The sequence below is a fragment of the Spermophilus citellus genome (assembly GCF_964194105.1).
Source record: "Spermophilus citellus genome assembly, chromosome: 17".
NCBI classification, from domain to species: Eukaryota; Metazoa; Chordata; class Mammalia; order Rodentia; family Sciuridae; genus Spermophilus; species Spermophilus citellus.
The window spans coordinates 19,322,615-19,334,905 of NC_138199.1; the positions used below are offsets into that span (position 1 = coordinate 19,322,615).

The 12,291-nt window shown below is 49.3% G+C and overlaps 1 protein-coding gene across 1 annotated transcript; it reads left to right on the forward strand.

Moving 5' to 3' along the window:
- Window positions 1–1,051: 1,051 nt before the first annotated feature.
- Window positions 1,052–9,837, forward strand: LOC308636744 (polyunsaturated fatty acid lipoxygenase ALOX15-like; the record flags this gene model as incomplete). The annotated part of the gene is made up of 14 exons (XM_081272450.1): window positions 1,052–1,303; window positions 2,768–2,972; window positions 3,285–3,366; window positions 3,929–4,051; window positions 4,204–4,307; window positions 4,509–4,669; window positions 5,305–5,448; window positions 6,497–6,706; window positions 8,023–8,109; window positions 8,208–8,377; window positions 8,547–8,668; window positions 9,151–9,251; window positions 9,386–9,553; window positions 9,658–9,837. Exons 1-14 carry the CDS (start codon window positions 1,169–1,171, stop codon window positions 9,835–9,837), a joined length of 1,992 nt encoding a protein of 663 aa, XP_081128576.1. The 5' UTR covers window positions 1,052–1,168.
- Window positions 9,838–12,291: the final 2,454 nt, after the last annotated feature.

The window sequence follows — 12,291 nt, forward strand, 5'->3', positions numbered from 1 at the left end:
GTGTGCAGTATTCCATGGCATGGTGGCACCAGTTTATTTTAATATTTGTGTGTTATTTACATTGCCTAATAATTATTTGATTACCTTATGTCCCCAAAAGGAAGAATTTATTTGTAATTGATTTTTTCCAGCTCAGTGTGTTTCAGAAAATGCTCACTGACATCCTCAACCCCAGACAGTGTGCTAATGCCAGGGGAGACAAAATTGAATTGTATGGAGAATGTGGTTCTTGCCTAAGAGGAGCTCACATTAGTGGGAGATTATAGATATATAAATTACCACTATGCATTATGAAGTGTGCAATAATAGGAATATGTACAAGAGGGAAAGTCATAGAGGGAAAGTTGATTTGCTCTGGCTCAGTGAGAGGGGTAGAATTGCCAGGGAAGACTTTGCTGAAAAACTGGAGTTTAATCAGAGTTTGGAGGGATACACAGAATGTTCTAGGAGTAGGTTCTTGGAGAGAAGAGCATGGGGCATTCTGAGGAACACATGGCCTCAGTCCAATATGGAGGACCAGGCAATGAGGAAGGAATGCTGTGGGATGAGGAGAAGGAGGGCAGATGGGGATAACATGGGTGTTGAATATCAAGAAGGTTCATATCTGCAGGTAACAAGGAAGGCAGACGCTTTTAAGATCCAAAGTAATGAGCACAAAGAAAGCAAAGTGTACAAAAATTGATAGAATCCTTCAAATGCTGCGGAAGACCGTGTCTCCTCGCCCACTACCTCTCCACTGCAACCTTAAGCGCGTCCTATGGCCTGGGAGAAGCAATTTGCAAGGAGTTCGTGTTTGTTTAGGTGGAGGAGGACTTCCCAGTCGTCCGGATTTGCCCCAAAGTCCGCCCTAGGCTCACTCTTCTCACTGGGTTTTCCCGGATTAGGTGTTGATTCCTTCTTGTAGGCTTTCTGCTCAAATCCTCTTCTGCTTCCTCCTACCATCAACATAATGGTTTGTACGCCCTGCCCCCAATAGGGCCCCGCCTTTTGGGGACTGGGGCTGAGCTCTAGACTGATAGAACTGGGGGCCCCTGATCATATTCTGGCGAGGTCGGCTGGAGAAGTGTCACTGACGACCCGACTTCCGAGAGGGCGGGGTCTCGGGCTCTGTTATTTAATGCTTCCACCCTTCTTCGTTCTCAGAACCCGTTAAGCGGCTTTGAGCAAGATGGGTGTCTATCGCGTCCGCGTGTCCACTGGTACCTCTCTCTACGCGGGCTCCGCTAACCAGGTGCAACTGTGGTTGGTCGGCCAGCACGGGGAGGCGGCGCTCTGCGTGCTGCTAAGGCCAGCCAGAGACCAGGTGCGCTGCAGGGAGTCGGGTGGGTGGGCTGCGCCCTTGGCCTGAGATGTGTCAAGTCCCGGTGACGGTGACGAGGCGCGTCCCAGCCCGCCTTCTCTTTATCCGAGCTGAGCGTGTGAGCCTACGGCTCCAGGGAGTCTGCCGCGTGCAGCGCCCTAGAGGGTTTCTTAGAGGGTTTCAATAACTGTCCTCGCTCCTGGCTTCCTTGGAATTGACTTGGCTCCCCCGCACCCCTCATTCCACAGAGTTCTATTGTCACCAAACACTGCGGTCACCGGAGCAGCCGTCTATCCTGTTTTCCTGTTTTTAAAAGCTGCTCTCTCAAATTTTCTCTACTGGTGCTAGATCTCTGATCTTGGGGACTTGGGATGGGGGAAGGGTGGGAGAAAGGAGGCAAGACCTGTGAACTCTCAATTTCCCGACATTTACTCGGTGTTCTTGCCGTTTCTGTTACTTTTTTTCACCTGCTGACTCCCAAATTCCCATCATCCATCCATCTGTCTCCCAGCCTTTCAGATCCGAACGCTTGTCCCAAGGATGTTTCAGTGGAATGTGTAGAAAGGAGATGTCCCCCTTTCCCACTATTAACCCTCCCCTGTCTTTTGTCTCTTGGGCATCTCCCCCATCGCTGTTCTGATAACCGCCTCACCCTGATCACCAGTATCCCCTTAACCTTGTGTTACCTTCACCTTCTTAGCTGGCTTCCCCACCTCTGTTTCTAACCCTTCTGAAGCCAGTCAATTTCTGCCCCCAGTATATTCCCCACCTTAAAACAAAATTCCCCTGCTGAAAACATTTAATGGCTCCCGCTTGTTTTCAGGACCAAATCCAAAACATTGGCTTAACTTTTAAGACTCACCATCGGATCTTGCGCGTCTGGCGCTCTGTGCTCCAGTTCCATGGAGCTGGAGCCTTTCTCCGCCTGCTGTCTCCGTGGACTCTAGCTGGAACGCCTTTTCCTTTCCTTTGCTTCGCTCTCACTCCTAGCTGCCTAAGCCCTGTCCACCTCCAGGCTTCCGCTTGGATAGAATGTCTTCTGGGAAACCTGCCTCCAGGAGGGGCGGGGTGCCTGGCCGCCCTCAGCCTTGGCTGGGGTCTCACCGCTGTAACTGCTGGATCGAGCTCCTCTGCCAGTGTGCTCTCCAGCCTGCAGCGCAGGGTTCCCAGTGCCTGATCCTTGCCAGCGCTTGACCCAATCGATGAAATAGGGAGGAAATTAGTAAGGAAAGAGAGCACCTTTCCATCTCCCGTCCTTTACCTTCTCACTGTGGGTTGAGTTATTTAGCATCTCGGAATAGGGTCTTGGGGGCCCCTGCTCAATGTGGACTCCCTTTATCTCGCTCCCCTTTCCCTGAAGTCCGGGGAAAGCAGTCCAGGGAAAGCAAGACCCAGCCCAAGTACACCATCCTGTGGGTCCCACTGATTCTGAACCTCTCAGCATGGATGCTGAATTGTCGCCTACAGGAACAGGAGTTCAAGGTGGAAGTCTCAGAGTACTTGGGGTCCCTGCTGTTTGTGAAAGTGCGCAAAAGGCACCTCATTAAGGATGACAACTGGTTCTGCAACTGGATCTCTGTGCAGGGCCCTGGAGGTGGAGGGCCTGAGTACAGGTTCCCTTGTTACCGTTGGGTGCAGGGCAACCACATCTTGAGCCTTGCTGAGGGCACTGGTAAGCACCAGGGACAAGTGTGTGAGAAGGCACAAGAGAGGCTGAAGGTCTGTGTGTGTGTGTGTGTGTGTGTGTGTGTGTGTGTGTGTGAGAGAGTGCGTGCGCGCGCGCGCGCTTGTGCACACAGATGTGGAAGCTAGAACCTGGAGGGCAGGAGTTGTTTGGGAATTGTCAAAACAGAAGGCTACTGGCACAGGTGTCAAGGAGACAGGAGAGGGACATGAAGCTGTAGGGGCCAGCTAGAAGGACCAAGAAGATAGGGATAGGGTCAGGCCCTCAGTGAAGTCATACCATGCCCTCCTTTACTTTCAGGCTGCACAGTTGTTGAAGACTCTCAAGGACTTTTCAAGAAGCACAGGGAAGAGGAACTGGAAGAGAGAAGGAAGTTGTACAAGTTAGTCAGTCCCCTGTAGGGCATGATGTAACATGTGGGGCATGTTGCATTAGAAAAGAGGAAACCTAACTTGCTGGCTGCTAACTGATTCCTGGTCCTGGGGCCATACATGGCTACGATGGTGCCTGGCAATCAGCCGTGGGTTGTGACAAAAAATCGGACCGCCTCTAGGATAGGCTCAGAACCCTTCTGCCCTGGTGGACAGCTCGTGTCACCCGTTATCATATACCCTGTAGGATGGGTATACACATGAACTCTCCCCACCCTGCTGACCTTTATCCTGATTGGCTCCTGTACATTATATTAGCTGTGTGTGTTTTCTCAATAAACCAGCTCCTGCTTTGATTGGTCTCCCTGATGCATCTATCTGATTGTCCTCTGGCGAGGGACCCTCTCCTTTCTTGGCTTGTCCAGTCGGGGCGAGCTCTCCCCATCTCTCCCGCAGGTTGTAGGTTGGGAGGGAATGAGGGCTAAAAACCCCAACAGTCGCCCATCCCCTGACTCATGATGAGTGGTTTATTCTCTGGAATACCAATGCCTGATTTTATTTCTGCCCCCGCAGGTGGGGTAACTGGAAGGCTGGCTTAGTCTTGAATGTGGCTGGGACTAGTTTATCTGACCTCCCTGAAGATGAGCGATTTCTGGAAAACAAGAGAGTTGACTTTGAAGCTTCACTGGCCGTAGGGTGAGACCAAGGGGGTCCTGGTGAGAATCTTGATCTAGTGGAGGCCAATAGGCCTATGTACTGCCCTGGACTGACCAGTCCAAGATAGGTGCCTGTGGCTGTAGTGTTTTCGTCTACGAATAAGTGTCTGTTTGCCCTATTCTTCTCTGAAGGCTGGCTGACCTGGCTGTCAAAAGATCTGTGAATATTCTGAGTAACTGGAATGATGTGGATGACTATAACCGGATTTTTTGGTGCGGCTACAGCAAGCTGGCTGGTTAGTTCCACCTACCCCAGTACTTCTCCCTGGACCTTTTATCACCTAGATCCCACCCAGTCTGGGTTAATGAAAGAATCAGGGTTGGGAGACCAGAGGTTTAGATCCCCTGATAAGCTGGGGTCAAATGAGGATGGTTTGGTGAGGGTCAGGAGGACCAGGAGATCAGGTCTCATAGCATGCTCTACTGCCATTCCCCAGAGCGAGTGCGGCAGTCCTGGAAGGAGGATGCCTTCTTTGGGTATCAGTTTCTCAATGGCGCCAACCCCATGCTGCTGAGGTGCTCCATTCAGCTTCCTGAACGCCTAGTGTTTCCTCCAGGGATGGAGGAACTGCAGGCTCAGTTGCAGAAGGAGCTCAAGGTATGAACCCTAAGGAGATGGAACAGTGAAATGGGAGTGGTGTTAGCATCAACTGTGCTGCAGTAGGGTTCACCATGGGCCTGGCTTATGGCTGATTGGCAAGAAGGACTCTTACAGAAATCCTGAGCAATCCTGAGAAGTACAGCTCCCCTTGGCTTTTCTTCCCACATGAGAGTGGTGCAATTGTGAAGGGTGGGGTGTATGAGGTGGGATGGTTGATAGACTGAGTCAAAATGAGGAAATGGGACTGAGCCTTGGTGCTATGGATTCAAGGAGTGTGCAGAACAATTAGGGCCAGAGGATTATTAATCTGGGACAATTGATAGAGAAAATTCATAGGATTACAGGGTCAGGCAGACTTAGATTTGAATCCTGGCTCTTCTATTTGTAAGCTGTGTGAACTCAGACAAAACACCCAACTTCTCTGATTATCTATTTCATTTTCTGTAAAACTGGGAATGATTCAAGTAGAATATATACGAATTTCATGAGATAATATGCACATAATCCACTACTGGTACAAAGTAGGTGATGAAGACAAGTCAGTTTCCTTCTCTTTCTTCTCCATTTGGGGAATCAGCGTGGGAAGAAGACACCTTATGCTGAGAGAAGCCCTTGCCCTCTCCCCCACCCAGGAAGGCACCTTGTTTGAAGCTGATGTTTACCTACTTGATGGGATCAAGGCCAATGTCATCTGTAATCACCAACAGCACCTGGCTGCCCCTCTGGTCATGCTGAAGCTGCAGCCTGATGGGCAACTCTTACCCATGGCCATTCAGGTGAGAGGACTTGGGATTTCTGCTCCTTGTTGGTTGGCCGTCTCAAATCAGCCCCTCATTTAAGTTCACTGAGGACCCACTCTCTGAGATACTGGAGGAGTCATTAAAGGAAGCAATGGATGAAGTCTTTGATTTTAAAGGTTTTGCAGCCTCATTGGAAATATAGACAATACTAAAGTCAGAGACAGTCTGAAAGGAATCCCTGCAAGAGGGCCAGGACTTAGACAAATGGGAGGAGAGGAAGGACCTTTCCCCAGGGGCAAGATGTGTTGGGCAGAGAGGCCGAGGTAGAGAAGTCAGGAGATTCTCTGTGATTGGAGTGGGCGAATAATATGAGGTGAGAGGATAAAACCTAAGCCAAGCTAAGGAGTAGGGATAAGGGAAGCTGGGGATGGCTGTTGTGAAAGATGTTGTGGGCACACTAGAGGGGAAGTTGTGTTTAGTGCCAGGTTTGGGGTCTCAGGCTATAGCTCTGGGAGGTGAAGGACTCCCCTGGGGATAGAGACGGGGAGGAAAGATGGATAGGAGTGCAGAGGGAGATTCAACTGGATTCCAAAAGAGAGAAAAAGGGGGTGTCAGTCCATACCAGTAAAGAAGAAAAAAATGCCTGGGTAGGGTTTTGACTTGTCAATTTTGAGGCAATGGGGAAACATTCAAATTGTCTAGCAGGCAGCTGAGAACTGGAGACTCAGTCCTCTGTGCAGAGGTGATGTAGGAAGATCAGAGAGAGGCTGAGGTTTCTGAACAAGACTGTGGGATGAAGGGTTTGATTCCTGTCCACATTGTGGGAACTGAAAGGGGAAGTGGAGGCTGGAGAAGGCTCGGTTTCTGCTGAAGACTGAGCACATTGAGGCTTGTCCAAAATCAATGCACTGCTCTGAATGGATAAGAGAAGGGTGGTGGGGGGAGAAATGGTAGCTGGAGTGGGAAGATGGAGAAAGACAGACAAATGTGGAGGAGGAAGGGACAGGTAACATGCAAGAGAGGGGAAATGGTTGGGCACCTGACACTCAGCCCCTCTTCCAACTTTTCCTTGTCTTTGCTTCAGCTCCAACTGCCAAAGATCGGATCTATTCCGCCACCCCTTTTCCTGCCCACGGATCCGCCAGTGGTCTGGCTCTTGGCCAAATGCTGGGTCCGTAGCTCTGAATTCCAGCTTCATGAGCTGCAGTCTCATCTTCTGAGAGGACACTTGATGGCTGAGGTCTTTGCTGTGGCCACCATGAGGTGCCTTCCATCAGTACATCCTGTCTTCAAGGTAATACCTTATTCCCAACTCGACTCTCTTGCCTGCTTCTCTTTCCACCTCACTGCACATTCTCACCTGACATCTCAGTGCTTTGTGAGAACCAGCAATGGAAAATAAGAGAGCTAGGGAGTGGGAGAGGGCCTGTCCTGCATTTTCAATTGCTTTTGTCACCTCCCCAAGGGGTCGAACATGTTTCCTGGGGAGAGGAGTAAAAAATATTACTGTTTTTTTTAAAATCTATAAAGCACAGATATTCATACGTGCAGGCTAATGACTAAAGATTCCATCCATAGGGGACCATGCAAATAACATAAAAGACTTTCACATAAAAGATTTGAAAAGTTCTAAAATAGTAACATAGGCCAGTTAAAGGGGCTCAAGCCAGCAATTAGGGTAACACATTCACTCATTCAAAATGGTTATTGGGTGCAAGAATCATTCTAGATGCCAGTGGTAACATCTGGATCAGACAATGTCCTGATCTTTTGGGATTTTCATCTCCAATGAGGGCAGACTATAAAGATTGTGTTGCAATATAGGGGTTGTGACAAGTACGACAGAGGGAATCAGAACAGGGTGGTGTGATGGTGAGTTTAGATTGGATGTCAGGAAAGGTTCCCTCAAGGAGGTGACATAAAGGGTGAGAAAACAAGAAGCCAGCCAATGAAATGGTCAAGGGCCCTCGGTGTTCCAGGATAGTGGGACAGCCTGTGCAGGGACCCTGACATAGAATGACCTTGACTTGTCTGAAGAACAGAAAGAAGGGGAGTGTGGTGGACAAGGGGAGAGGGAATCAGAAGGTTCTGGAGGCAGGTGTAGGTCTCACCAGACCTTCTCGAAGGGGAATGTTACTCCCCTCAAGGGTGTGTGTGACAATCAGTGTGTGTGTGTGTGTGTGTGTGTGTGTGTGTGAAAAATATTATCTTCATGTATAAAGCATAGATATTATAGCACAGAAACACAGTCTGTTTGTAGCATTGACATTTCTTGGATGAATGTGAGATTAGGAAAAAATGTCTCAAAAATATTCTTATGGGGGTTTTAATAAAAAATTTTGAAGAATATTCACCTAGACTTATGAAAAGAATATGAGAAGAAAAGGAGAGTGATTTCTTTCAGTTATCAAAAAGCACTAAGCCAGTGGTTTGTGGAAGGAATTAGGCAGTGCAGATTAGTAGCAAACTCTTGGTGTTGAGGGGCCACTGAGCCCCAGGTCTGTGCTTTTCCTGAAGACCTGTTCTTTCCTCCCCTTTCCATGCTGGTTTCTGCAGGGTCCTGCTACAGATCTCTTTTGACTTTGCCCTTGCCTGCTTTTCTTCTTTTAGCTTATAGTTCCTCACCTGCGATACACCATGGAAATTAACCTTCGGGCCAGGAATGGGCTGGTCTCAGACTGTGGAATTTTTGACCAGGTATGGGGAAAGAAGCGGGGATTCGGATTCTGGGTTCACTCGCCTTGCTGGCTCTAGCTTCAGACAGCTTGACTTGCCTGTCTCTCCTCAATCCTCAGGTGGTGAGCGTAGGTGGGGGAGGCCATCTGGATCTGCTGAGGCGTGCTGGAGGTCTTCTGACCTATAGCTCATTATGTCCCCCTGACGACTTAGCTGACCGGGGGCTCCTGGAAGTCAAGTCTTCCTACTATGCTCAAGATGCACTGCGGCTCTGGGAAATCATCCGTCGGTAAGGCAAGCAGGGAGGCAGGGCAGGTGGGATGAGGGTGAGGGTGGAGAAGAAGGCTGGGAGAACAGGAGGGCTGTGTCTTGGTTGGGGAGCTGCATGCCCTGAACTGGCCATGTGAACAAGGAGCTGAGAGCTTCAGCTCTTCTTGCCCTGACCTCTTGTCTGGCAGGTATGTGGAAGGAATTATGGATCTGTACTATAAGACAGATGTGGCTGTGAGAGATGACCCTGAGCTGCAGAACTGGTGTCGAGAGATCACTGAAATTGGGCTGCTAGGGGCCCAGGACCGAGGTAATCAGAGTTCCTGTCCTCAGAACTAAGACAAAAGTTCTAAGAGACCTCTCCAGAATCCTCTCTTCTTATGTAGAATCTTCCAGAAGCATTTCCAACCCATATAAAATCCAAAAGCCTCCTAGACACAGTAGGAGTAGTGCTAAAAAATGTTTATCAACTGGCTCTCCAGAAAAAAGAGCCCTGCCTGGTAGCATTTGCCCATTTCTGTGACATAAATATCCTCACTGTGGCTACCAGCATGCTGAACAGTTGAGAAGTTGACATCTTTGTGAGCCAGCCCCAGCACCCGACTGATTGGGATCCTCCCAGCAGAGGTCCTCCATCCCCTGCCCCGCACCAGCTCTCAGGTCAATTTCCACAGGTCACTGAGAGTTGCTGGCATCCCTCTTTACTACCCTTTTCTCCTCTCTTTGCCTTATCTCTCTCAGTTCTGCTCCTATGCCTGACCCCACAACTTTAACTCTCCCCACTTCTTGTAGGGTTTCCCACCTCTCTCCAGTCTCGGGCCCAGGCTTGCCACTTTGTCACCATGTGCATCTTCACCTGCACTGGGCAGCACTCTTCCATTCACCTGGGCCAGGTACTTAACCTTGACTGTTAACCTGGACAACCCGGAATTTGTGGCCTTCAGTGGGGGGAGGGAGCTGAATACAGGTGAGCCAAAGGGTTTTCATGCTTAGCAGGCCTTGATTCTAGATTCCTGCTCCTATTTAGTTGGATTGGTTCTCTTGGATCCCTAATGCACCCTGCACCATGAGGCTGCCCCCACCAACTACCAAGGATGCCACTATGGAGACAGTGATGGCCACACTGCCCACTGTTAATCAGGCTACTCTCCAGATGTCCATCATTTGGCAACTTGGCAGACGCCAGCCCATTATGGTGAGAACCAGATGCCCTGAGGGCCTGGGGAAGGAGGCAAAGGGGGAGGTGTAGTGCCCTGAACGGGGCTCATAGGTTCTAAGCTGTTTTCCTCTCCATCCCAGGTGCCTCTAGGCCAGCATGAGGAGGAGTATTTTTCAACTCCTGGGCCCAAGGCTGTGCTGAAGAGGTTCAGGGAGGAGCTGGCTGTCCTGGACAAGGAAATTGAGGTCCGGAATGAAAACCTAAACATACCCTATGAGTACCTTCGACCCAGCCTGGTGGAAAATAGTGTGGCCATATGAGTGTCCCAAGCTTTTGGTTGTTTTAGCTCTCCTCTGCCCAAACCACAGCCACCCTTCCCAAATGTAACCTTTCCCTTGTCTCTGCCCCTTGGAACACATTTCATTTTAGATGTGTCATCTAGGTGCCTCTATTCTTTCCTCTTTTCCTCCCTCCCTCTCTTCTTTGCTTACCATTCAGATCTCCTCTAGGGCCAATAATAGCCACCTTTTACAAACTATTTCAAGAATATGATAGAGTGATAGCATATATTGCACGACACCTTTTATGAATTGAATTTGATTTTGAACCTAAATTTTAATAACAGCAAAAGATGTTTTACACTAGTGATAGAAAAGAGCTTACACCCAGCTATTTTAAATAAAGTATTGCCAAAAGAATATAAAGCATCAAAAATGTTTTTTCTTTCTTTTTTTTTTTTACTGGATAGGATTTAGCATGTGTCCTGAAGCCAGACACATACTATAATGCAAACCATTAACACAGAGATTCTAAAAAAAAAATGTCGACACTCAGGATTTTCATTTTATGACTCACTTAGAAAATGATAAGTGAAGGTAAGCTGGTCAAATTTAAGAAGATGCTCTGGAGAAGTTTAGTCTCAGGTTTCAGCCTGAGGGATTCATCTCTCTAACCTATTTGCAGTTTATCAGTTGGAAAGTTCAAAATTAACATACTTCACAGGAAGAATACTAAAAATCTATTGATTGTCTTAGTGAGTACAACAAGGATTCAAGGAAATTCAACTCTGTATGTGGGTAAAATTAGGAAAAACAAACTTGGGAGTTTTGTTTCTTCATATAATAATAATCTGTAACCATCCATTTAAAAGCAGAAACTAGGAGGGAACATGGCCGCCAACGAGGAAGCAGTGACTCTAATGTCTCCACATTAACGAGATAAAAAAGACCCTTTGGAACAGTGGCAGTCTTCACACTGAGGAACTCCTAGCAAAATTCCATGAAGAGGGGTCCTGCCGGGATTTGGTAGGTCTATTAGAAGTGTTGGTTTGTGGCCGCTGGGACTCGGGGCCCGGGGACTGTGGTACTTGCCGGCCGTCGCCTCCCCGGCCCCGCTGGAGCGCGAGCCAGAAAAACACGGACCGGGACGTGGCGCGGCTGGCTAGAAGCCGGGAACGCCGGGGGCGGAGAGAGCGACCAGGGCAGCACTGGCTGTGGAGGCCGTGGAGGAGAGAGGCGTGGGAGCTTGAGGCAGAGACACACCGGAGAGAGCGAGCCAGCACCCCGCCATCATCCCGAAATAGCGAGAAGAGGAAGATGGCGGCGGGAAGTGAGTAAGCCTCTCCGTGTTCCGCGCCCCGCACCGCCGCGTCTGAAAAGCTGAGACTGACAGCCGCGACTCAGCATTAAGCCATCCAGCCGAGGCGGCTGGTCAGCCCTTCTCATCCTGCGGAGGTGGATGCCTGCCGGGCCTTCGTGGGTAGTGGCCGCAGGGTCCAGGCGGGGCTTGGGAGACAGTGGGGACCCGCCCGTGGCGTTGGTTGCCCGGCAGGGGGAGGCGAACTGTTGCCGTTTGCGGAGGACACCACTGTGGCAGAGGGCTGGAGTCGCAGGGCTGCAGCGCAGGAGATAACTTCATTGAAGCCTGCTGCTACAGGTGTGTGGACCCCTGGCTTTCCCTCTCCACGCATCGGGGAAAACTTAAGAGCCCCTCCCAGCTCTCCCGTGAGTGCTACAGCCAGCCCAAGGGAGTCAGAGGTGGTGTGGGACTGCCGCTCCCGCCAGGGCTGACTGCTGAGGTCTCTTGCACCAGCTACGGGGGTGTGGCTACCGGAGGGCAAGTAAAATTCGCTGAGGATTCTCAGCACCAAGCTCTACAAAATTAGGGTCTGAGGGAATGGCAATCTGGAGGAGTGAGCCCAGTCGTTCATGAAAACAGGGCTCCCGGGAGCAGCAGACCTGGCCTGTAGCCAGTACTGTGGTGAGAGGGGCCTGGCTAGAGGAAAAGTGGAAGGGATTGGACACAAGAGGAGGCCCTAGGCACTCAGGTTTGGAGACTCACCCAGTCTGGGAGGAGCTGCTGCACAGTGATTGGTTCCCGCGTACTGACGGGAAAGACTTGACCTGGTGGGCACGGCGCCACCTAGTGGAAGAGAAGTTAATCAAACTCTAAGACGGCGTTTATTAGGTTTTTTTTTTTTTTCTTGATTGGGGTTTTTCTTTCATCTTCATTTTTCTATCTTGTTTTTTTTTCTTTTCTCTTTTTTTCTTCTTTCTCTTCTAATCTTAATTTTAATTTTTTTAAATTATTATTAATATTTTTTAATATTTGTTCTTTTTTAGTTCCTATTTCTTTCTTCTTTTGTCTGTTCATTTTTCTTATCCCCTTTCCTTGAATTCTACCTGCCTACTCTCATTCTCCTTAGTGACTTCTTCCCTTCCCTTCTAATACCTTTCCTCCCTAGCATCAAATAAATTTATAGGAATAAACAGTAA